This window comes from Pseudoliparis swirei, chromosome 19, assembly GCF_029220125.1.
Source record: "Pseudoliparis swirei isolate HS2019 ecotype Mariana Trench chromosome 19, NWPU_hadal_v1, whole genome shotgun sequence".
Lineage (NCBI taxonomy): Eukaryota > Metazoa > Chordata > Actinopteri > Perciformes > Liparidae > Pseudoliparis > Pseudoliparis swirei.
The window spans coordinates 18308309-18334266 of NC_079406.1; the positions used below are offsets into that span (position 1 = coordinate 18308309).

The window sequence follows — 25958 nt, forward strand, 5'->3', positions numbered from 1 at the left end:
ACACATTTGGGGGGACTTGATGACAGAGAGCCATTTTTATTCTTAAATGCTGATGAATTAAAAAAAAGGGGCTCCAGCAGAAAGGGCACTTTACTCATCCAGGGCAAAAGGGCTGGTGCTTGAGCACCACGAGGGGTCTATCTGTGCACGTGCCTGGCTTTGACTATCAGTTTTTAAAGGTTTATCCATTAATTGACAATCACATAACTTAACCCCATTCCTATTTGGGCTCTCAGATGATGGGTCAGGTCATAAGAAGATAATAGTCAATAAACGTTGACAATTATCAAACAAACAAAACCACATTGCCTGAAAGCTTTACACCTCAATGGATTTGTCGTGTGAATGACATGTTTTGTGAATGCTAAAGACAAATACTGACGATGTATTTATTCTTAGGCCTCTTGAGGTTTAAGACAGCTTTAAGGTTTGTGTAATTGTGACAAAGTTATGAAAGAACTGTGAAGATATCTCATAGAATATGAATGTATTGTCCAGTCTTTTATACGTCTTTTTTATGATGTGATTAAAGTCAAAAGTTTAATTCCCCACGACCACCGACCTTTCTGATCAATGTTGTGATTCACTGTTTGTTATCTGGTGTTGTCTGTATTGTATTTTTCCACTTAATACGATCCAAACTAAAGACACAAAAACAAAAACAATACAAAGGTAATTTTCGCTTGGATTTTCTGTTGACAGTTTGGTCTGTGTGAGGTTAGTTAAAGTCACATAAGCCCCCATGGTCCCACAAATGGGCTGCTGACGAGTCCCAGTGCATTACAGCACTCTGGTATTACCACCTCTTAACAACAAAGTCTTCAGCGTGCTTCTACATTGGGGCAGTGAGGCTGTTTTTGTAGTTAACAGGGAAACAATCAGATATGACCGCTGGCGAACTGTGTAGCTGTCACTATGTTGTTGTACAGTACTAAAGTCAACATCACTGATTTAAATGATGAATGCACTTTAAACACACACACAGTCAGTGATATAGGGAGATTACCTGTTAGCTTTCTGTCAGTTATGCACTGCAACTGCAACGTGACCTTTAGCCCACTTTATTTTTAGCCACCGCTAGAAGCTCAACATGTTGTTTTCATCCTCTGGTGGAGGCTTTTAATGAAACTGAATAGAAAGCTCCAATACGCTTTACTGTTGGCTCCAAGATTATGTATTCAAGTCATGGCTTCCTGCCTGACCTTGATCATATAATATATAGTAATGCTTTCTATTTTCATGGAGGTATTGCTCTATAAAAGCCAAACTACAGCTCCTCAAGCCTCTCTGTCAGCCACTTACGGTGTCTAAAACAATGCTAATTAAATTCCTAATCCAATCACACAGCCTTCGTGGAAGATGAAAGTAAGCGGTTCCTAGAAATGGAGTACATCTTGTCTCAGTATTCTGCCCAAACCACAGCTTTTATAAGCAGAGTATTTCGATCTGAATGGAGAAGAGAGAGGAATATTTATCTAAAGTATGGGATTTCTCTACCAGTGATTAAGTTTTGTGGTTTAGGTAAATGTTGTCAGCCCTCCATCAGATATATTTAGACAAAGTTTGTGTTGTTGTTATGATGAAGCTTAATGGAGCGTGTTGCTAAAACCAAATCCTTGATCATTAAATTTAGTACACCTATTCATTGTCTCAGAGGATGAACCATAATGACCTCGATGATCCCCTGATTTTGTTCCTAGAACCACCAGCAGGTAAATGTTTTCCCGTATCCAGTGAAGTATCTTAATATCTCAGAGATGGATTGGCACACAAGTATCCATAGTTCCCAGACGAGGTTGTTATTGTAAACTAAAACAAAAATTAGCTGAGGAAAATAAGGTGAGCAAACTGAAACTAGATATAAACGATATCCTATAAGATGAACTAAAACTAAACGATACTGCCTGTTACAAATTGAAAACAAATGTACCTCAATTCGTTGAAGTTTTTAAACTATAATATATATTAACACTGAAACAAGGAGACAGCATGAATTTCGGCAGCAACACAAACCACTGATATTTAATAGACTTTCATTCCAGTAGATGGCGCTGTACCGCAATTGCTTTACACAAATTAACGATTCGATATCATCATTCTTACACAGTTGTCTGTTGTATGCAGGGACGTGCGGTCAGGGGAGGCATCAGGCATCATGAGTAAAAAAAGTAAAAAATAAAAAATAAAATAATGATAACATCAAATCTATATTAATATTTGTCCACCGATCTTTATGTATGAATAATTTCAAACATTTTATAGTCAAAATCGCTGAATTTGCCTATTTTCTGTTCAAATACAGGATGAAATGAGAGTTGAGGCAGCGACGAATCGAGCCTCACCTCTGATTGCGCAATCCATCACAAACTGGGTTGATGCATGCAATTGGCCCGTGCGGGTTGCCGTATCTCTGCATGTCGCCAATATAATGTTTGCAGATATGTTTATTTGCCCTGATAATCCATTGTCTGGCTAAGGTCTTTAACCATTACAGTTTAATGTTTGTAAGTGACATATTTAGTTTTGCTGATGGTAAATAAAACCGCAGTGAAAAGGCGCAGGGTGAGGCAGATAATACTCTGCCTCACTGAAGGGCGCTCGTGAGCCAACGGGTACTGGCTGCTTCTTCTTCTACGCAGAGGCGCCAGGCGAGTCAAGTCCGTTTGTTTTTCTATTTTGCTACACCAGACTGCCAGCATGGAAGAGGATTATATATCTAAGCTTAAACATGTATCAAAACTGGACTTTCAGTCAAAAGTGGACGTGATTAACACAGGTAGACCAACGCCGGAGCTAAAAGGTTTGCTTCAAACTTTTTCTTAATTCAGGCTAGCGCCGTTTAGCTAGCGGATGCTAATAGCGCGCTAGCGTTCTAGCGTTTCCGGTTCTGTTCTAGTGACGTCACTAGTGACATCACAGAGCGCCGAAACAGAGTTTATATATAGAAGTGATTTCCAGCAGGAATTTACTCTGAATCTCACGCGGGTTCACCCTCCTGGGGAGGGGGGGCTCTGAGATTCACATTGGGGTGGGTGGGACGACGATTCTCGAATCGCCAGGACAAACAGCAAGCACACAGACAGAAAAACACAATAATCAAATTACTCCAAAACAAGAATATAATGCTTGTGAGTCAAGTTTATGCACATATATTCACGCTACTTTGCATTAAAAAAATATATATATAAATAAATAAAAATGTTTTGCCACGAAGTACATAAGTAAGTTTTACGTATCTGTAATATGTACCGTGTGCGTTTGTGCGCGTGTGTGTTGTGTGGAGAATGCTGATGAGACATGAAATAACCAGTAGCCAATTGAATAAGCTACCCTTTTGGGTTTATATATTTGTAAATCTGACACTAAAGGAGTCAGTGCCTCACCAACCATGAACCTCACCGCACGTCACTGGTTCTATGTATATGCAGCTACGCTACATACTTCTAAGCAGTGGCTGCTGGCCCATTGAGGGCCACGGGGTCTGGCCCCACCCACTTGAACCACAAAGAAAAGAAAAAAAGTATAACAAAATATTATAATTATATTAATTATATTTATAAATTAGAAAAATTGTCAATATTTGTGTTTTGGAGATATGGAATATACCCAGTTATATTTGTAAAATAGGATACCTGCACAAAATATATGCTTTTCCTGCACTTCCTGTACATCCTCTCCGCCTATCTGGTTGTATCAGCTGCGCTGGGGCCAGATCGTTCTGGCCCAGAAGAGACAGGTCTAAGAAGCAGTTTAGCCAATAACTGATTAAGATATAAATGAGTGATATACAATTTAGCTAATCAGCGTCCTTAAAATAGGTTTATCTTTGGGACAAAGTCATCTGGCCCAAAAGCTGCGTGCGTTCTCGTCAGGCGCCTTTTTTTCCCGACATGAGCGCGAGCGCTTCTTATCCAAGAAGACCCGACCCGCTGAAATCAACGGGGACAGATCCAGCATGGTAAGGGACATGAAGCACACAGAAAACATGAGAACACCAGGACACACATGATAACTCCTCAAGCAGCCATATTGGGCAAAGTGACCGTCGCTACCAGCTGGACGACGGACACAGGAGGAGGTGAAGAAACTCGAAGAGGATAAACACAGGCCCACTTTAACCCTATCAAGGTTCATAGGGGCATCTTAATATATCAATATGTTCTATTATAGGTTATATATATACTGTATTTCATGTAATAATATTCAGTATATTATGATTTATAAATACCATATAATATAAATATACAATACATATTGTATAATATGAATCACACATATATATACTGAATTGAAGTGTTGGAATACATGTTAAATATCTAACTACAATGTAGAAATGCGTGTTTGATTGGATAGTCCTACCAAAAAAGAAATCCACTAGCCGCCACTGATTCTAAGACATACCTGGTGGCCCTTACAAAAACAAATCAGAATCAGAATCAGTTTTATTGGCCAAGTAGTTTGCACAAACAAGGAATTTGACTTGGTAAAGTGTCTCTGTGCTTACACAAAATATACATTACAACACAATACAATACAGAACAAACAAAACAAAACAAATAGTGCAGTACAGAACAAACAGTGCAAAACAGTGCAACGGTCTAAGAAGTTTTAGAAAGTGACTTAAAGTATATACAAGAGGAATGGCTATATACAGTAGCGCCAGAAGAAGTGGAGAGTGCGAGAAGTGCAGGGATAAATATATATGCTCCAGTGGGTTATTGTTTAGTAGTGAGACGGCGAGGGGGAAGAAACTGTTTTTGTGTCTCGAGGTTTTGGCGAACAGTGATCTGTAGCGTCTACCAGAGGGGAGGAGTTTGAATAGTTTGTGTCCGGGTGGGAGGGGTCTGCAGTGATTTTTCCTGCCCGTTTCCTGACTGTGGAGGTGTACAGGTCTTGGATGGTGGGCAGGTTGGCACCGATGATCTTCTCTGCAGACCTGACTGTCCGTTGGAGTCTGTTCTGGTCCAGTTTGGTGGCCGATCCAAACCAGACAGTGATTGAAGTGCACAGAACAGACTCTATAACTGCGGTGTAAAACATTATCAGCAGCTCCTGAGGCAGGTTGTACTTCCTAAACTGGTGCAGGAAGTACAACCTCTGCTGGGCCTTCTTGATGATTTTGTTGACATTAGGTTCCCACTTCAGGTTCCGGGAGATTGTGGATCCCAGAAACCTGAAGGATTCCACAGCCAACAGAGTGTTATTGAGTATGGTGAGGGAGGGCAGTGCTGGGGGGCTCCTCCTGAAGTCCACTGTCATCTCCACAGTCTTAAGCGTGTTCAGCTCTAGGTTGTTGCGACCGCACCACAGGACCAGCTGTTCAACTTCCCGCCTATATGCAGACTCGTCATCATCACGGATGAGGCCGATGACTCATGTGTCGTCTGCAAATTCTAGGAGTTGAACAGATGGGTCTCCTGAGGTGCAGTCGTTGGTGTAGAGGGAGAAGAGCAGTGGGGAGAGCACGCATCCCTGAGGTGCACCAGTGCTGACTGACCGGGTGCTGGATATTGTTTCTCCCAGCCTCACCTGCTGCTTCCTGTCCGTCAGGAAGTTTGTAATCCACTGACAGGTGGAGGCAGGCACAGTGAGCTGGGTGAGTTTGGTGAGGAGGACTTCTGGGCTGATGGTGTTGAACGCTGAGCTGAAGTCCACGAACAGCATCCTTGCATCGGTCCCTGGGGAGTCGAGGTGTTGCAGGATGGAGTGCAGCCCCATGTTGACTGCATCATCCACTGACCTGTTTGCCCGGTAGGCAAACTGCAGAGGGTCCAGCAGGGGGCCTGTGATGCCCTTCAGATGGGTCAATACCAGTCTCTCAAAGGACTTCATGACCACAGACGTCAGGGCGACGGGCCTGTAGTCATTCAGTCCAGTGATGGAGGATGTTTTGGGAACCGGGATGATGGTGGAGCATTTGAAGCAGGAGGGGACTTCACACAGCTCCAGAGATCTGTTGAGGATCCGTGTGAAGATGGGGGCCAGCTGATCAGACAGGACGGTGACACACCGTCTGGGCCTGCTGCCTTCCTCGTCTTCTGTCTCTGAAAGAGCCGGCACACATCCTCTTCACAGACCGTCAGCGCCGGAGGGGGGTCAGGGGGGAGGTGATAACAGGGGATGCAGATGACTGTGTGAGGTCTGAGTTGGAGCGGGTGAGGGGTGTGAATGTGGGGTGATCAAACCTGCAGTAAAACACATTCAGATCGTCAGCCAGTTGAGGGCTCTCCATGGAGTGGGGGGAGGATTTCCTATTGTTGGTGATGTCCCGCAGGCCTCTCCACACTGACACAGGGTCGTTAGCTGAAAACCTGTTTTTCAGCTTTTCAGAGTAGCTTCTCTTTGCTACTCTGATCTCCTTAGTCAATGTGTTTCTGGCCTGGTTGTACAGGATCCTGTCCCCTCATGAAGGCCTCCTCTTTGGCTTGACGAAGCCGCTTGAGCTCTGCTGTGAACCACGGTTTATTGTTATTAAAGATGCAGTACGTTTTGGTGGGTACACACATGTCTTCACAAAAACTGATATATGACGTCACAGTTTCAGTGAGTTCGTCATGTGATGTAGATGCAGCCTCAAAGGCACTCCAGTCAGTGCAGTCAAAGCAGGCCTGTAGCTCCAGCTTCGACTCGTTGGTCCATTTCTTCACGGTTTTCACCACAGGCTTTGCAGATTTAAGTTTCTGCCTGTAGCTTGGGAGGAGATGAACCAGGCAGTGATCAGAGAGTCCCAAAGCTGCACGGGAAACAGAGCGGTATCCGTTCTTCAGTATTGTGTAGCAGTGGTCGAGTGTGTTTTTGTCCCTGGTGGGACACTTAATGTGCTGCCTGTATTTCGGAAGTTCGCGCCTGAGTTTCGCTTGGTTGAAATCCCCAAGGATAATCAGAAGAGAGTCTGGGTGTTTTCACTCCGTGCTGGCTATCTGGTCAGCGAGGTGCCGTAGTGCCTCGCTAACGCAGGCTTGAGGTGGTATGTAGACACGACAAGAATAAAGGAGGAAAACTCCCACGGTGAATAAAATGGCTTGCAGTTTATGGATATGGATTCTAGGTGAGGAGTGCATATTTTCCATAGCGCTGTGGCATCTGTACACCAACTTTCGTTGATATAAAAGCAGACTCCTCCTCCCCTTGTTTTCCCCGTTAATTCCTTAACGCGGTCCGCGCGGTGGAGTTGGAAGCCCGGCAGGTGGAGGATGCTGTCTGGGATGTACTCACCGAGCCATGTTTCAGTGAAACACAGGGCAGAAGATCCTGATAAATCCCTGTTTATTTTGTTGAGGAGCAGCAGTTCGTCCATTTTGTTGGGCAGAGAGCGGACGTTTGCCAGGTGTAACGAGGGGAGCGGAGTTCGGAACCCCCGCTCTCGTAAATGAGAACTGTATGAATACAAATGTTATAAAACTGAAACTAGCGAGCACAGTCTTAAAACTAACTAATGCCCAAAATAATTCCACAATTCCAAACTAAAATAGATAAAAAACACATTTATTTGCCGACTTTTTAGGTTGATATTGGTGGATTTTAATGAAATGTTGTTCTTGGTGTTTCATGCTTTTTGTTTGAGCCCGTCCTTTCCCACCGATGTACACCCTCAATGGAATATCTTTCAATTATGTGCTTTAGATATTGAGACTGATCATAGATCGAGGGTTAAATGTAAAGATGTCATCTTGTGTCTATTTGTTTCATGGGGCTGCGGTTTGTGGTCGGCATTTCTGCTGAGTATTGAGAGGCAGAACAGCAAATAGGGGATCAAACGGCTTCCCACAGAGTTATACACTCCAGATAATAGGGAATGAGGGAAGTAGGAGGGCTGAATAATGGGCGATGTTCTAGGAGGGCAACAATAAGAAAGCGAAGGAAGGATGATCATAACCATATGGCTGCCTTTTTCTGCTGAGAGGGAAGGAGTGTACAAGAGAGGAAGGGAACTTTAGGAAGCGTGATGAAAAATAAAAGGTTGAGACGGGAGAAAAAACACAGTGAAAGGAAGTAAATATGCCAGAGGATGAAACGTCTGAAGATAAAGATGATGTAAAAGAAACAGCAGGAAACTGAGGATTAGTCTGGCAGCTCACATGTGTGTGTGTGTGTGGTAAGCTGTTTTCTTTCTTCTTTCTGTTTGGAATTTGAGGGCAGGGGCTGAGGGAGGAAAATAAGTAGAGACGAGAGACGAGAGAGAAAAAGGAAACAGTCTGCTGTTTCACACACTGGTGGTGGAGTTGAGCCCCTCGCAAGAATTCTCCTGGCTGTGTCCGCCATCTGGAATGTCGAGTCACTTCCTCTGTCTGCCCGGCGCTCTAACGGGGTTGTCCTCTGCCTCTCTGCTCCCCTCCCTCTGCTCTGACGGCACTCTGGAGAACCGCTGGAGACCAAGCCAGCACGGACGGGACGCTCCTGACAAGACGCAGGCGCCGGCACACACACGTCCAGCATGAAAGAGAGACCCCCGGAGTAGCCCACGTCCAACTCAGACACACTCTCCATGGAATCTGGGCTTGGGCGCAGCAAAAGACAACTGCATTCATCAGCTGAACTTTTTTGGAGGTTGTTCCTATTCCCTTATATGGCAACAGAGCTGGGAAATCATTTGAATTAGTCTGGTTTCTGTTGCATGCCTGTCTGGTTTTAGTGCTGACTGAGTCCCATCTGGTATGTTTCTGTCTCTGCTGAGTGTGTGGGCGCCGTGTGTGCGGCTCAATTTGTTTGTTTTGCCATTCTTGGTTCTTCTTTTCCTGTTGTTTGCATGTGGGATTTTTGTTTTAGGGCCAGAGGAGGGCTCGTGTTTGTGGTTAAGCTAGAGGCACCGTCAGCGCCTCAGGGGTGGCTGCTTCATTCAGACTGTGCAGCACCTCTAGCTATTTGTCCTCTACCTCCCCTCCCTCGCACCGCCGTGATGGTCTGTGTTTGTTGGAGCAACACACCCACCTGGGTGCAGCAGCTTGCAACCAAGAGCTGAAACGGGGTCTCTCTACACACGGATATTATCACAAAGGTGGACTGGAGCTTCTGTTGAGGAGGGGACTGACCTCACAGCTGGATGGTTCTTCATTTATTCCTCCATTGCAACAGGATGTGTGACCCTGAAGGAACCAACAATGACCTAGGAAGTGCTAGCTGGTACACACAAGATGATGGGTTGTCTGCTTGACACTTTGCTGATGAAGCAAAGGATCATGGGAAAGTTCTAAACACGAAAGTATACCTCTCGACGCGCTCTGGCACTGACAACTTGAATGGCACTCCGCCAGCTTAATGGCAGTCTGACAGTACAGTTGTGTTACGTCAAGTTCATCGCCTCATGTGGATTATTTTTATGAACATATCTCGCAACATTGATTGCCATGGCGACGGCAGCATGGTACCATCGTGACATCAGCCGTGTGCATGCAGAGGACTTGCTGGCACGGGCAGGAAGGGATGGCAGCTACCTATTGAGAGACAGTGAGTCTGTGCCAGGAGCCTATGCATTGTGCCTGCTGTGAGTACACACACACACACTCTAAAAAAAAAAAAGTTGAGTCAACTTAAAAAAGTGAGGCAACCAGCTTCAAAGCCTTTTTGAGTTCACTCAACTAAGGGCTAATGTGTTGTGTCAATTTATGATAAGAAGTTCACTCAAAGTGATATCTTAAGTTTGTCAAACGTAACATTACTATTCAGACGTACTTATGTATTTAAGTTAACACTACTTAAAATATTGCATTTGATAGTTACATCTACTCATGTACTTAAGTTCAGAACACTTAAAATATTAAATTGGAGAAACTTTAAATTGTGTGTTCTTGTAGATTAAAAACATACATCAACAGCACTTAACATTTTTTGTTGAGAAATGTTTTGTTGAGAACTTACTTTTAACTTAAAATGTTTTGTTGAGAGAACTTACTTTTAACTTAAAATGTTTTGTTACTAAATTTCACTGCCCATTATTTGAGTACACTCAACATTCTTTGCAACGTTGCCTTCATTTAAATTAATTAAAAATGTACACCGTTTTCTTTGGAAAAGTCAACAGTTAAAGAAAACAAACTTCTTCAAACACAAAATGTTTATTAACAATCACTAAACATTTGTTTGCATAACTATATGAATTCCAGGTGTCAACACTTTAACATAGACAGCAGAGGGTCAACATCCTTAAAAATCAAAATGGCTGCATAAAGAAAAAAAAAGAAAACATTCTGTTTTGTGAATCCAAAATCAAGGCCTTGAAACAAGCTTTGGAACATGGTTGTGACATGTGTGAATCCATCACGAGTAGGTTCCCCCCCTAAAGCACCAATAAGCAACAAGTAGCCAGAGGGATATTCGGTAATAAGGTTTATTCCGACAGCTGACTGTGTCTCTGCTCTCCACGCTCCTCTCATCTCCTGTCTGTCCAGCTCCTTTATGGAGACAGACTCAGATAACCAACACAGATCGTCATCAGCTGGACTGATTACCAATCTGATTACCAATCAGACCAGCTGATGACAATCAGACACCGTTCCATGAACCACACCCCCGCACCACCCACTCTGCAGTATTCCCAGTTCAACTCCTTTCACGTAAGATTCCTCCCTGTCTGTATTCTACACAAAAACAAGCATACAGAGACTATAATAAATATTCACTGCCTCTTTTAAATTTTCATTTTTTTCCTTCCCATTCTGTAACAATACAATTTAAAAGTCAAAAGACATTTTTATGCAGATTTTAAAAACTAAAATATACCACTTTCATACAAGAGTCACCTCCTACACATTAGTATTATAGTATTTCAATCTTCATAGTCTGTTAAATTAAATGAATAAATTGAGCAAAATACAGGGAAACATTTGCTCTCACGGTACAGGCTCCCTTTAATTCAATAAGTGACAAAAACCTGACCTAGAGCAAATCTGCCATTAAACAATGGACAATATCCTTCCAAATCTAATCCATATCTAAATATAATAAACAAACAATGGTATCAAAAACCAATGTATTTTAAACAGGGGCTAAAGAAAATATTTTTATATTATTTTATTATTTAATATATAAGATTAAAGTAGTATATATATGTATTTACATATATATATGTATTTATATATGTATTTGTATATATATATATATATATGTGTGTGTGTGTTTACTAACATACATGCGCAGTGGCCTTAGTTACCTCAGCAGATGCCCAAACCACTATATTAAGTTTTCTCAACTTAACATTTTAAGTGGATTCCACTCTTTATTAATGAAATTGACATTTTGAGTTAGTTCAACTTTTTTCAAAGGCATTTGTTGACTCAACTTAAAAAAATGTGTTCAGACAACAAATTTGAAGTTGGGCTTTTTAGAGTACACACACACACACACACACACAGTAAGAGCAGCAGAATCCTTTCCTAACTTAAAGTAAGGGAACGTGACTCTCTTCACTTAACAGAAATATTTGGGAATTTAGAAGTTACCGAGCTTTGTGTTTCTAATTTGGTGTGCTCCACCTCTTTGGAAATACTTCATGAATGATTCACTCAGGATGTCTTGAAGTCGTAAACCGATTTGGGAAGAAACATTAGAACCATATATCTAAGTCCCTAATCTCATGACACGTTTAGATTTTGGCGATCGAGGTTGGAAACTATTCTTTAACGCAACATTTCTGAATAATGTCCCCATCTGTGAATTGTTTCAGCGTCTTCACTCCCCCCCCTGTCATATCCATCACTTACACCATCATCAGCCAGCAAAGACCGACTTTAAGTGCCTGTGTGCAGGCTGGGCCAACCTCACACACACACACTCTCCAGACTGGTCACCCTGTCCTGTCCGAACAGCGGCCACCTCAGCCAGTCGAACCCTAACCCAGGACTCCCTGTTTCCTCTCTTACCCCTATTTCTTCCCTCGGGCCCCTGAAGGAGGGCGGGAGCTCCAGCGACCGCACTACGCTGACTGCACATCAGCCTGAGCCAGATACATTCCTGAAAGCTGAGCCGGGGTGCTCGCAGTGCTCCCTCTTTCCCTTCGTTCTTTTCTCAATATGTCATTCCCTCTTTTAGTTTGTTAAATATCTCCACACATTTGATTCAGTCATTCTGCTATTGTGGTTTCCCTTTGTTCAGGTAACACACAAGAGCAGACTGATAACCCTAAAAATGGCCTTATCACTACGCGCTGCCTTGAAACTGATTCCTCTGACGTGACTGGAGATGATGATCTAAGTGTCTCTCACACATTGTATAACTAAAACAAGACGCGTCATTGGTGATCTGTAAAACAACTGGCGCCTTGTGCAGAAAGTTACAGTGACTTTAACTACAGTTAGACATCTGCTCTTTATTTAAACAATACATTTAAGTGCATTTTCCCTTTGAATGTTTGCTCAGAAGCGTGTTGCAGTAATTTGCCATGGCATTAATAACAGAGTTATTTTTGGCTTCCAAAGGTTCCAACGTCATGTTCACACATATCGTATTCTTCCCGACGCCGACGGCCTTCTCGCGGTTCAGGTGAGTGTTCATCGACACTGAATCCTTCGCCTGGCGAGGAAGAAAAGAGGAAAGTGGAGACGCAAGGGATGTCTTGGCACACACTGTACATGCAGCGAGAGACGCAGTCGGTCAGAAGGAGCTAGAGGGATCAAACAATGGTTTGTTATTGTCTGTTGTGGGAGAACAGGAACATGTTTGTGTTTCCTCTGCCTCCAGCCTTGTTGTTTGAATGGCATCTCTGCCATGTGGCCTCATGCTTGCAGCACAAGCGCAGCAGCACAGAGGAGAAATTGTTTTTATGTGTCAGAGATTCCTACTCAACCCACACACGAGGTCTCTGACCACTGGGTGTGCTTATTTGTTGTGTGGATAGACGGGGGGGTGGGGGGGGGGGGTGGTTGGATGTGGCTACAGTTGAAGCCAGTAATGGTACAAGTCTGTTTTTGATGCTCTGAACAGGAGGCCTGACGAGATGAAAACAAGTCTGCAAGCGCATACGCACACAGTGGGGGAGATAAAGCGAGAGAGTGAGGGAAATAAACAGTTTCAAGGCCTGATTTTTAACTATGTCGGCATATTAAAGTCCAATAACGAGTTTATGAAAGATTGCCTGGCAGTTGTTTTAAGCGTCTGACTAGGAAAGGTCCTCTTCTTTCAAATACAGACCTTAAACTGTTGCTTTTTCAGTTGTGTTTCCACTGCCATCAGTATAAACCTCCAGTATGTATTTTCCCTCACTGGATTTGCTCCACTAACTCACAACTCACAAGCTTGCCTTTTTGCATATCCAAGATGGCTATGGAGATATTTTGGGCCCCTTTTTATTATTTTACTGTCTCTTATTCTGTGTAATGTCTTTTAAATGTATTTTCAAGAGATCCTTGTGGTATAAAAAAATACTATTTGAAGAGTTCCTGGCAAAACGGATGGGTAGCTCAAACCAAAACGGCCGCAAAATGAAAACAAAAACGTCTCTAAAAGAGGGTACAGGAAAAGAGTCTGCTCGGTATTGCGGTCTAATGTGAACCCTGTTGATTTTGTGCATGTGACCGGTAGCGTTGACGCACACAGCATGTGTGTTGACTTCATCTTCATTTTTGCCGGTGCTGTTTTGAGTGCCACTGAAGTGTAGCTGTTCAGGTTTTTTGTTGGAAAGTTTGAGAGGAGGCTTTTTTGTGTGCTATGTTTTTGTCTGTTGTGAGGGGCGTGGTTTAGTCTGACTGAGAATGTTGAACCTCAATGAAACATGACAGAAAACTACTGCAGCCAGGAAGTAGCTTTCAGTGATGTCATCTCTCTGGTGAAGGCAGAGCTTTCTAGACTCCCGGGAACATTTTTATCACAGCAGTTCTTCTGTATGTGGCTTTTTCTGTCATGCATATAAATACTTTGGTGTTGGTCTCACAAGGGAGATTTCGATTGTGGAAACATCTTCTCATAACCAATGTGTATGCTAGAATTAGGCAGTTATTTTCTTTTACTTTATGTTCATATTCTTCTAGATTTAGACTTTCCGTGAGCAGAATAGGTCTCACCAGGATTTTTAAATGTTATTTTTAGGGTTAGGGTTTTATAAAGAAATTTGAGAAAGAACAAGTAAGGGAAGTTGCAATAAAATTACAAGTAGTGAGTCACCGTAAACCATGGCCTTTTGTTTGACAACATATCTTTATAGTTGTCATGCGTATATATTTTCCTTTATAAACCTGTCTTACACAAAGCAAGTCTATCAAAAGAAAAGAAAGAACTTAATTGATTTAAACTTCTGTGTATATATTCATAAATGTGTGTCTCAATGTAACATCCGTGTGTTGGATGCAGATTATGTCTCATATCTTCTCCAGTGCATTTGGTTACAGTTTCATGGGATTACAGCACTACATACACTCACTGAATATTGCCGTGTGTGTGTGCGTGCGCATGCGTGTGTCTCACAGACAACGCAGGGGGTCCAGGTAAACTGCTTTCGGACCCTGGAGGACCTGGTGTTGGGGTACCAGCATCCCCACAAGGGCCTGGTGACTCCTCTGCTCTACGCTGTTCCCCGTGACACAGACATTGGGGAAGAGAGCTCAGGTGGGACCGCTACCTGTTATCAAAACAAATCACCAAATAGTCCATGTTGTGCATTCCAAGGCTGCATAATTAATGATTTTACTATGTTTGATTGTATGTTTCGTGCATTCACAGATGACGAGAAGCCGCCTCCGGTTCCAGCCTCTGTCAACGCGGTGCCTTCCACAGGACCACCACTAAAAGCAGCCCCTCACCTGTTCCTGGATAAGTTGCGGGAGCTGAACACATCCAGGTGATTATCCACCTTAAATGCTAAATAGTTTACAGTTTGCCAAAAAAATGTCCTTGCCTTGTGCTTATCTATTTAGCATGAACACTGTTTATATTTGAGAGCTGATTATCATGTGTTACAATACGTGCCTTTGGTTTATTGGCTTGTGACTTGAGGTGATTTATAGTCACATTAATGTCAGCCATATGTCATGTTCACAACAATTTCTCATCTAAATATGCACCTGTTGGCAATCAAGTATTTAGAAAGCAACACGTGAAACCCTCATTTGACTTCTTATTGGGCCTATTAATAAACAGTACTGATACAGTATGCGGCGTGTGGTATTTGTCAGCAGATAAAACTCATGCAAAAGTAATGTGAGAGCAGAAATGGCTTTCAAACTTTCTCTACTTTTATTTGAATTCTCTTTGATCCTGTTTACAGTACCGCTGGTGATGTGGTCGGTCTCCTCAATGACTACCTCTTCAATGAGCTGCCATTTGACATTGAGAATGTGCACAAAGGAGCAACAACTCTATGCCACCTCAAGCGTACTCTGGGCACTGCGTGCCAAGGCTTGAACAGGTTAGTATACTTTTATTGTTAACGATGAGCCGGATGTCAAAACTAGGAGCAAACTGCAAACATATAGACTGGTATGACTGGGCGCACAATCTATGCAGTAGATACTCTACACTATCAGGCACGTAAACAGGTTTTGTTTTGATCTGATCTACAGTGAAATTGACCTGACTCTCTCAAGTCTGGAAACCCTGGCCAAGGTCTTTGACCATCCGAGCTGCTCTTTAACACACACCAAGAAACAGGTACATGCAGCATGCTTTCTGAAAAACAGTAAGTTACCATAATTGTATAATATGGTACCCCTTTTACTGTAAGGGATAAAGGTGTTTACTGTTGGGGATAAAGGTGTATTCTCACACATCCATATACTTCAACTCATGGCGCTTTATGAATTGTATTTTTGGAACAAGGGCCCTGAGATGGATATAGACAGCCTGTTGTCTAAGATATCAGCTTTGGTCAGCCTCCTTTCTTCGTTGGAGAAAAGGGTATGTTAATGAATGGACACAAAGTTTTCCATTGTGGCAAGATTCACTCTTGACAAGTGATTTTTTGCAATATTATTACTATTACACAGTCTTGCACATTTTACTGGCAGTGGCTATTGAGTGATGATGGGGTTTGGAAAAACAGACCAATTGGTTTGTGATGGACAACCGTGGTAAGATTGTAACACTGCAATTACTCTGATCGTGAAGGTATTAAAAGCGCTACAAGATGCGGTGACCAATCACAATCTGGCAGTGCAACCGAACCCACCTCCTCCTGAACCAACACCCACCAATGTAACACCTGTCAAGAACCATGCCAGACAGCTGCCAGTTCACTCCTTTCAGGTACATCAGATTGAACAAGTAGAATATAATTTTAAAAAATAAATCAAATATGACTTTGAAAAATAAAAAAAACATTTGCACCTGATGTCCTGCTATTTAAATGTGTTAACATTTGTTTTTCTTGCTGCATCTAGGTGAAGATGGTGAGGTATGGCAGACAGACTGTTTCTGTAGATGTGGACACAGGAGTGCTGCTCTTCGACAGGAAGGCTGGTTCATTTGGTATCGAGCGGGTTTCACATGACAGAAGTAAGAAAATACTCACTCTTTAGCGCCTATGACATTTCTCTTGCTGGCAGACACAATATATATTTTATGAATATATCTGCTTCCATGTTTCTTGGGTATCAGTCCTTCAGATTGTCAAGTTCCAGAGCAGTCCGGCCAAAGTACGCATGGTGGTCGACAGCCACCACAACACACCACGGGAAATTACGTTTGAGAGTGCACGGGTAAGGAAAGATACCTGGCTTGATTACTAACTGGAATCCACTGTTTTCATTTCCATAATTCACTGAGTGTCTTTTATCTCTTTTAGAAACGTGATGCCTTCTGCCAACTCCTCCAGATGATGAAAACCAGGCACTCTCAGCTGAGGGAACCAGACGTGATCTCTGTGTTTGTTGGCACCTGGAACATGGGTAACCGTACATGTGATGACATACTGTCAGGAATTAGAAGGATAATGATTTCGTTATTATTTATTGTGTTGTTTTGTGTGCACAGGTGGTTCCCCTCCTCCTCGCAGCCTGCAGTCGTGGGTGACCTGCTGCGGTTTGGGGCACACCCCTGATGACTCGACCGCCTTTCTCCCTCATGACATCTATGCCTTGGGGACTCAGGAAAATCCTCAGGGGGAGAAAGAATGGACAGAACATATCAAAGCAACCCTTCGCAGCCATACTCACATTGACTTCAAACAAGTAATTATCTTCTTCTCGCAAAAGATATTCTCTTCTTCAATGTTTCTCCATTTCTCGTGGTGATTCTTATGTCGATATTGGGTGCATTAACCATGAAGCATACTATATTTTCACAGAAGAAAGATTCAAACGTTTGCATGACCATCAAGTAAAAGAGGAACTCCACTGATTGTATCAATCAAAGTAGGTTTACAGGAGCACTACTGCAGATGTAAACCAAGAACAACAAGAATCAATTTCACTCTTTAAAGAAAAAAGTGTATCTTCTCATATAAATCTCAAATCAATGTTCATGTTCTAAAAAAACCTTCACCAGGCTGTTTTCATACAAATATGACCTTAACATTATGTAGTAAAACATAAACTTATACTACGGTAAAACCTGGCCTAAAATACAAAATAAATAGATAACTTTTTTGAGGTTTCACTTAAAACTAAAAAAGGTAAAACATTAAGATTATATTTTAGAACAGCTATAACATTATCTATGTAATTTGTTTGGCAGACTAGCTGGATATAAATATATTCATCTATAAACACCTACAGCATACTGTGTAATAGTTGGGTAACCATGGCATTTTAGACTTACAAAGCTTGTATTTTAACCATGTGTAAATCAGTGCGTAAAGTATTGTAGCCTACATGTGAGCATTTCAAAAGGCATCAACCCTCAATAAAACCTTGAAATGTTACATTTGGTAGAAGGTAAACGTACAGTTTATAAAGTGTGAAGGATCACACATTTTTTTAATTGGAAAGAAAATGTTTCATTATTGTCTCAGATCATAGGAAAGGATCTACTTTCAGATATACTGGACATAGATAATATCAGTCAATACAACTTGTAATGTGAGTATTCTTTCAAGCAAACACCTATTGTGATGGGATCAAATTAAAAGCAACATTTCACGTCGGTGTAGAACTGCTCGGTTTCAGTGTCTGCGTTCACTGGGTTTACTAAAATGAGTCAACTCATTTGAGAGATCTGTAATGACGTGTTCTTTGACCGGAGGGAAACTGTTCTCGTCTATGTCTTGTAATGCGGAGCATTATCCTGTAGGTGGCAGTACAGTCTCTGTGGAACATGAGGCTGGCTGTGTTTGTGAAGCCGGAGCATGAGAGTCGCATCAGCCATGTGAACACAGCCAGTGTGAAGACTGGCTTGGGAAACACATTGGGTATGCTCACCACCACCAATACACACAAAGAAAATACAGAAAACACAGAGTGTAATGGCTGGAAGCCAGAAATAATAGTCCATGGTTGACGTAACCAGATGTGTGTTTATTAACCTGTAAGTTTGAGGTTGACTATCTCTGTTGTTCTAGGAAACAAGGGAGCTGTTGGTGTCTCCTTCCTCCTCAATGGAACATCTTTTGGGTTTGTTAACTGCCACCTGACCTCTGGAAGTGAAAAGGTCCTGAGGTACATTCAGTTTATACATATGTGTAACACAAAATCGGTCTGCTCCTGTTTTATTTGTCAATGAATTACAATGATTTAAAATTGTCTCTTGTAATGTGCATCATGTTCAGGAGGAACCAAAACGTTGTGGACATCCTCAGACTGCTTTCTCTGGGCGACAAACAGCTCGGTGCCTTCGACATCAGCCTGCGCTTCGCCCATCTCTTCTGGTGTGGAGACCTCAACTACCGACTCGACTTGGATGTTCAGGTCGGGCTGACATTGGTCATTGCTCTTTTTTAAGTGCTCTGGTTTAGGACCCTTGAAAAAATACAGTTGAGAAAATATCCAGGCATTTATTATTGCTTCTCCCTGGTCCTCACTGATGCAGGACATCCTGAAACATGTATCTAAGAGAGAGTTTGAAGAGCTCATGTGCGCAGACCAGCTGACCAGAGAGAGACAAAGGAGGAAGGCCTTTCTCAATTTCAGTGAGTACTTTATTGGTAGCTGTACTACTTAAAATGAACAATAACTAATTAAATGGTAAATATATATATATACAGATACCATGTCATTTGGATTTGGCTCTGCCTTTGCTGACTCTGTACTCTTTCTCTGTTTATCGGGGTTCAGAGGAAGAGAAGATTGCATTTCCACCCACGTATCGCTATGAACGGGGCTCCAGAGACTGCTACCTGTGGCAGAAGTACAAGACTTCGGGAGTGAGTCATTTCTTGTTACATAAGAGCAGCTCAGAAAAACAGGATGGTTTAGAGATCAAAAAGCTGCACCTTTTGAGTAGATGGCACAAAAATGACACAGAACCAAGACTTCAATGACTTCATCCAGGTTTTTCGCTTCATGGCTCTTGACAGCTATTGAATGGTTTGCTAAGACATTTTGTACAAACACTCCATCAATACTTAGAGTGCAGCCCCACAGAGCCACTAACATGGCTTTGAGCTGTAGTTTTTATGTCAGTACCTTTGAAATTAAACAGGCAACATATCCAATGTACCGATATAATGAAAAATCAAACAATACATTAGAAATATCTAATAAGGGAATGAAAAACATGAGAACATATTTCTATTGCAAATAAGCCTGAAACACTCATTTAAACGCTTTCTTTTACAATGATACACAATGAGATGGAGGTCAAGGGTTTACAGTAAAGTAAGCGTCCATCAAGGCCATTAGTGTGGGTGTCCACATGTTCACAAAAAGGTGCCTCTTTGTTGTATTTTGTGTCTTTTAATAATTTTTCAGAATGACATTGTTGTCATACAATAAGCCTGTAGTTTTATGTATTTTAGACTCTGATGCTAAATATAACACAAATACTGAACCAGCAAAATTTTTATAAATAACTAAAACCTATTGAAGGGGTCGATAGGTGACCGACAGCAGCTGCCAAGTCAGATAAAAATAGGAGGTAAAGAGTTAACAAACAAAAGGAATATCTGGTATAACAGGAACAAAGGCTCTGCATACAGATTGTGTATCTGCTATTTGGATTTATTGTACAATAATTTGTTGATTTTTACCTGACTCTCTTTCTGTAGGTGCGAGTTAATGTTCCATCATGGTGTGATAGGATTCTGTGGAAGTCCTACCCAGAGACGCACGTCTTCTGCACTGCATATGGTAGGATCTGGAGATAAACATATTATTTTTTAAGCTTTAAGTCGGGAGGTAAACAGTTAAATAAAGCATAAGCTAAATGTATAAGAGCAGCACAGAGAGGCCAGTGCCTGAACCTCAACATTCTCAAATTAGATATGTTTTTCTTTTTCTTTTTACCACTGCAAAATGAGAGCAGCCTTCAAAACGAATAACGGTCAACCCCGACATCCTGGTCTGTGGTACATAAAGAGAAAGAGTCATTTCCTCTCTTTCTGCCCGATCTTTTGTCTGACTAACCTCTGCAAGCTATCTAAACATAACAAATGAAAAGTAGCAAAACTACTTTGTGTCTCCTAAATCACTCTTTGGTCCCATCTTGAAGAACATGGCGTACAGCTCCTACGCCTTACAGTGCTGTTAGATGCATTTAGTAACTTTATATATTTAGTGTTGCTGTTGCAATTCTAAAAGGAAACTAATCCGGAGGGTTTGTTTCTCACCAGGTTGCACAGATGATATTTTCACAAGCGATCACTCGCCTGTTTTTGCTACGTTCCAAGTGGGAGTGACATCACGGTTCAATTGCAAAACAGGTGCTGTAATTGTGGACACAAACAGATGGAATATGACTGCATCCCCTTATTAAGTGAACAGCATTGTTATGCATTTGTCTCGCACAGATACACATTCAAGCATGGAGAAAGCCTGGATAGAGCTTGAAGGCATCGAGGCCATTGTGAAGACGGCGAGCAAGGCAAAGTTCTTTATTGACTTTAATTCGTCTTGCCTAGAAGGTACGGTACCACACAAAAAAGACATTTTACATAAAGCCATTATGTGACCAAATGACAAAGATTCATTCGTGTCTTTCTTTGCAGAGACGCGACGCTCGAGTGAGAATGACTCGCAGAGCTGTAATGTTCCCGGATTTCTCAAACTGGGCTGGTCCTTCAAACAACTGCCGAAGGTTAAAGAGGCTCGTTTGGAAATGGTTGAAATGATTGTTAGTTTTTTAAGCCAAATTCTAAAGTGAGTTCTTGGGATTTGCTTATGTCCGTCATAGCTTCTTCCAATCATGTCCGACATGGAGTATCTTCAGGATCAGCACCTGCTGTTGTCTGTCAAGTCATGTGACGGGTTTGAGTCCTACGGTTGGTCACATTAACTACTACATTCGTAACGTCCCTCTAGGAAGGCTGATGAGGGTCCTTCAAGTCCTTCCTATTTTTTTTTCTTAAATAAAGAAATATCTTTTTACAAGTGCTAACTGCTTATTTAGGGAATTTCATTATGTTTTTAATGCAGTTTGCAGATGTCAGCTTGAGCTCCAAAAATGTGCTTTAAAAAGGTCTCTTTGACACATTTATAATATTTTATTCAGAAAAATGTGTTCCTCTCTATCCCAAATGTTTTTTTGTTTTTTTTTACAATAAAGTGGATGGTTTATTGTTTTTTAAGGCACCCAATTTCGTGTTATAAACATACATTTTCTTTTCAAATTAAATTAAATTGACCTTTAGTGTAATTGAACCAGTCTGTGTCTAGTTCTATAGAAACCATGCTGAAACTACCTGGAACACTTTTGTTCAGCTCAAAATGTCTTATTGATCTATTGAATCATGTTTTGTATAGGTGAATGCTGCGTGGCTCTGCGCTCACTCACCGGTGAGTCAGAGCAGTTCGAGACATTTCTGAGTCACAGAGGCGAGGAGATGGGCTCCATAAGAGGACGGGTCAGGGTCCATGTGCCCAAGGACAGACGAGGGACTCGAGAGAAGACCTATGGTGAGTCAGCCGGAACTGGTCGTCTCTTGACCGTGGCCTTGCTTGCACTATCACTTCCCACTAAACTTTCATCTCCACTGCCACTGCACTCTTTGACTCCCATGAGTCCCACATTGCTTCCTCTATTTGGTTCCTCAATGATCTCTGACTTGGCTTTACACTTGCTAGTATCTATCGACCGCTTCCTCTTTTGGCTCCTGATTGACTGACCCTGACCAGATGCATCCTGTGACACTGAAACAGGACAGATGCGTGGTATGTCACCAGGTCAGCCACTGCAACAACACACACAAACACCACGATGCTGTGTGATCGCACACTGGCATGGCCTTTGGTCTACACGCACCACACAGACTTTCAGGAAGTCTTGCTCATTATGATATCCGTTGATTTGACCTGATTTCACTTCTTTTTTAGAGTGGTTCCATTTTGAGAAAGATGATAAAGGCCCCAGAAGGGGACATGTATCTCCGGCATCCACACGGGGCCCAATAAACAGGTGATGACCTTTTTTATTTTTTACATTTTAATTTAAATACTTTTTTCCAAGAGCACTTTTTGGTTTTGGTAAGTCTTTGACCATGTGACTACATTACACCTGCTTTGTTTTTCAATGAGACCAAGCTCAAAGTTAGACTCACTTTCCATTGCAAAAGATCTAAATTATACTGAAAGGTTTTAATGCTTTTACTTGGCTTTTCAATGCTGCTGTGTATTTCTCAAACTAGACTCCTTAGATTGTATGTTATCTTCTCACCAGTAACTGAAGCCACATGTCCACATCAATGCAGACCGTGTGTGCTTTCAGCACACTGCCACTATTGGTCTGAACACGTGCAATGTTATCAGTAAATGCGAGTAAACACATTACAAAATCTTGTGAGAATTGAGGATATATTTAGTAACTTAAAATTGTTATAGAACTTTGCATATTCCGAACACGTTTGTTCATTGCAGGTCCCTGGCAGCTCCCCCCAAACCAACTCCAAACAGCTATACCAATCCGGCGTACTTCATCTTTGAAGGAGTGTCAGTGGCACGCAGGGTGGAGGAGCCTCTCCCTCAGCGGCGGGACCCTCCGGTGATCTGGTCTGGAAATGAGGCCTTGCAGCTCCCCAAAATCTCAGGACGCCAGGGCTTTGACAGAAGACCCTGTCGCAGATCAGACTTTACAGAGATTGAAATTCCAGCCGTGCTGCCCCAGTACACTCCAACCAACGACCTTCATTCCCCACACACCAATTCCTCCTACCAGCTTTTTCCGGCCAAAACCCCATCTCCCATACCTCCAGCCTCAAGTAACGCCATGTCACAGTACCAGGAACAGACTCCACAACCCAGAGACAAATACCAAGGTAAAAAAACTGTTCACGACTCCATCCTGCCCGAGAAGAACCTGAGGAACTTGTACATGAATCACTCCGCAATCATCAGGGAAAAAGCCAGAAGGGATCAACATCAGCTTCTCCCAGAAAGGACCAAACCTCTCTGGACAGCCAAGGTGCCGTCAGCTTTCCCTTACATCCCCACTCACTTAACACATTCTCAGGCGACTGTTCCCTGGATGGTGGATCAGCAGCACCCTGGACCTACAGGAGACAACTCCCTCACTGCTTTGCAAATGGCCAAGTCCCTCAGTGAAGTTGACTTCTTCCCGACAGTACAGAGAGGCCCATACATCCCCAACCATATGCCAAGTTATAGAAATGGCCCCTCCATGCATGGAGATAGAGGCTACAGCTGGGACAAAGAGGTAGGACGCTGCTCCCAAAGACTTCTAATAAGGCGCAACCCCTGGTGCTCTGGAAAAACAAAGAAATCTGTCTGCTTTATCTCAACGCAGGTGTCTGTACTCCAAGGTGCTCCAGAGACTGTGCGGGAGCTTCTCAGTACTCTGGGTCTTCAGAAATACACCCTGGGACTCAGCCTCAATGGCTGGGATGATCTGGATTACTTCAGGTGAAATCATTTAGAAAAACAAGCCCTATTTAGTCCGGCTCTAGTTACTGCATGCCATTGACACATAATATGGCTACTGTAACGAGACAGACACAGAGACAGATATGTTCTTGCTTTAGAGATAACCTCAGCATTCATCAAACGGTCCCAATAGGATGACCAGTGGTGTTCATCTGAATGAGAGGACTGAACTTCACATCCACATTCAGATTCCACAGTTTACAAGTACACGAGGGCAACGGCGTGCAGTTTTAGCATCTGACCAGAAATGAAAAGAAGCAGTACAGGGGCAGCGCAATGTGCTAGGTAAATAACAGTATGAGTAGTATAACAATGTAGGCAGTATACTGTAAACAGTATGAGCAGTGGATATAAAATGCGAGATGTAAACAGTGTATATATGGTATAAACAGTAAAGAGTAAGTATGGAGTACTGGAGGGTGTGTGTGTGTGTGTGTGTGTGTGTGAGCTGTTCATGAGCCTGCTGTTTCAAACATGATGTCAGTTTCAAATAAATCCAGACAAAAATGATGATACAAATTTTAAAAAAAACATTGGGACCAGGAGTGCCTACAAAGATTTCCAGACCGTGTATGATGTTGAAAACTTTACCAACTACTAAATAATTGCTGTTCCTCTATTCTACAGCGGCATCACTGAGGAGGATCTGTGTGCCGCAGGGGTGACGAACCCGTCGCACCGACGCAGGATCCTGGAGAACCTGCCCAGGAACTGGAACTGACTCACAGAGATGAAAGACGTCGCTGGTACGAAGCCTCGTATTCCGCTCAGTTAGAACTGGAAACACTGTGACCTGAAAGACCTGAGAGGTGGACTGACTGATTGGATACCAATCTCATCTGCTGGACTTTCCTACAGCCCTGCCGTCTTCTCATCCACTCAGTCAATACTGTAACAAAAGTCTGTCTGTGTCAACACGGCAAAGGGAACATAGCGCAGGAAGTACTCGTGGCGCTGTCTGCTTTATTCGTCTATCCATCTTGACAGATAATGAAAGCAGTGGGTGGTATGAATGGAAACCTTGATTTGTATCTGCAATTACTGACAAATATACAAATATTGATTACGCTATCAAGGTCTCATTGATTTAGTTTTAATGAATTTTAAATGACTATACAAATATAGGCCTTCAATTTCCAGTGTTCACTTAAGGTCTGTGTTTACTGTTCCCCTTCATCCCTTCTACTGTGTGCTTTCCATTACTCTGCTAGTATTGAGCCTGGATCTGAGCTTGTAAAAGCCCACTATTAAACCTATGGAGCATAAAATCCGTAGCTGTACATATCTACCGGAAAACAGCGTCTGTACATTTGGTATAGAAGGACCTGCCATATCTCATTTAGTTTACTGTCTCATAATGTTCCTATCATGTCACTTAATCAGTACCAATGTCCACTGTACATGTTTTACGCATCCTTTTGTAAAAGTGCATAAAGAGCGTCTTTACTGTCACCAAGCAATCGGTGTTATTTCATCCTGTAGAGCAGCTGGAAGCAGAGAAATCCCTTTGAGCCGGTTCTGTTTGCTCAGATCACATCATCCTCATGCTGCTCGTAGCTGATTATTGTCACCTAACTGAGGTGCAGCCTACTTAATGGTCTAATACTGCAACGAGAGGAGAGAGTTTGTTTCACCAGAGATGCAACAATACTTTACAAAAACAATGGAATTCATGGAGCAATTATTTGCGACAATACTTTGCATATCCATAGCTGATAGATGACACTTGTCTTCGTGTAGCCGTCATGCAAGTAGCAGCACACTTTGTGTTACTAGCTGGGTTTAGTCACACAGAATAATGTGTATCAAGTTTCAACAAGTGAAGTTGTTGTTTTTCAGCTTCTTGTCGGAAAGTGCTTTCGGAATATTTCCTTAGACTCGATGACTGAGCAAGAATCGATGCTTCTCCAGTGTTCAACAACTTCCATACCTATGATTAGATTGGTTATATTTGAATACACAGGGTGACGGACATGATGGCCGAGTGCATGAACAAACACGTGAAAGCTGTATTTGTCAGCTCAGTTAACAGACTACAGCAGGAAGAGATGAGGCAACTGGGATCCTAAA

General features: G+C 42.3%; 1 protein-coding gene across 1 annotated transcript; it reads left to right on the forward strand.

Moving 5' to 3' along the window:
* Nucleotides 1-8034: 8034 nt before the first annotated feature.
* On the forward strand, nt 8035-25340 carry inppl1b (inositol polyphosphate phosphatase-like 1b). The gene is made up of 27 exons (XM_056439685.1): nt 8035-9481; nt 12411-12474; nt 14394-14532; nt 14647-14764; nt 15191-15331; nt 15486-15573; nt 15742-15819; nt 16030-16167; nt 16302-16416; nt 16519-16619; nt 16706-16808; nt 16894-17090; nt 18151-18268; nt 18419-18515; nt 18626-18764; nt 18886-18985; nt 19131-19219; nt 20063-20144; nt 20627-20716; nt 20804-20917; nt 21002-21090; nt 21187-21274; nt 21756-21908; nt 22326-22407; nt 22866-23661; nt 23752-23867; nt 24516-25340. The coding sequence occupies exons 1-27, from the start codon at nt 9345-9347 to the stop codon at nt 24607-24609; spliced, it is 3666 nt and encodes a 1221-aa protein (XP_056295660.1). The 5' UTR covers nt 8035-9344; the 3' UTR covers nt 24610-25340.
* Nucleotides 25341-25958: the final 618 nt, after the last annotated feature.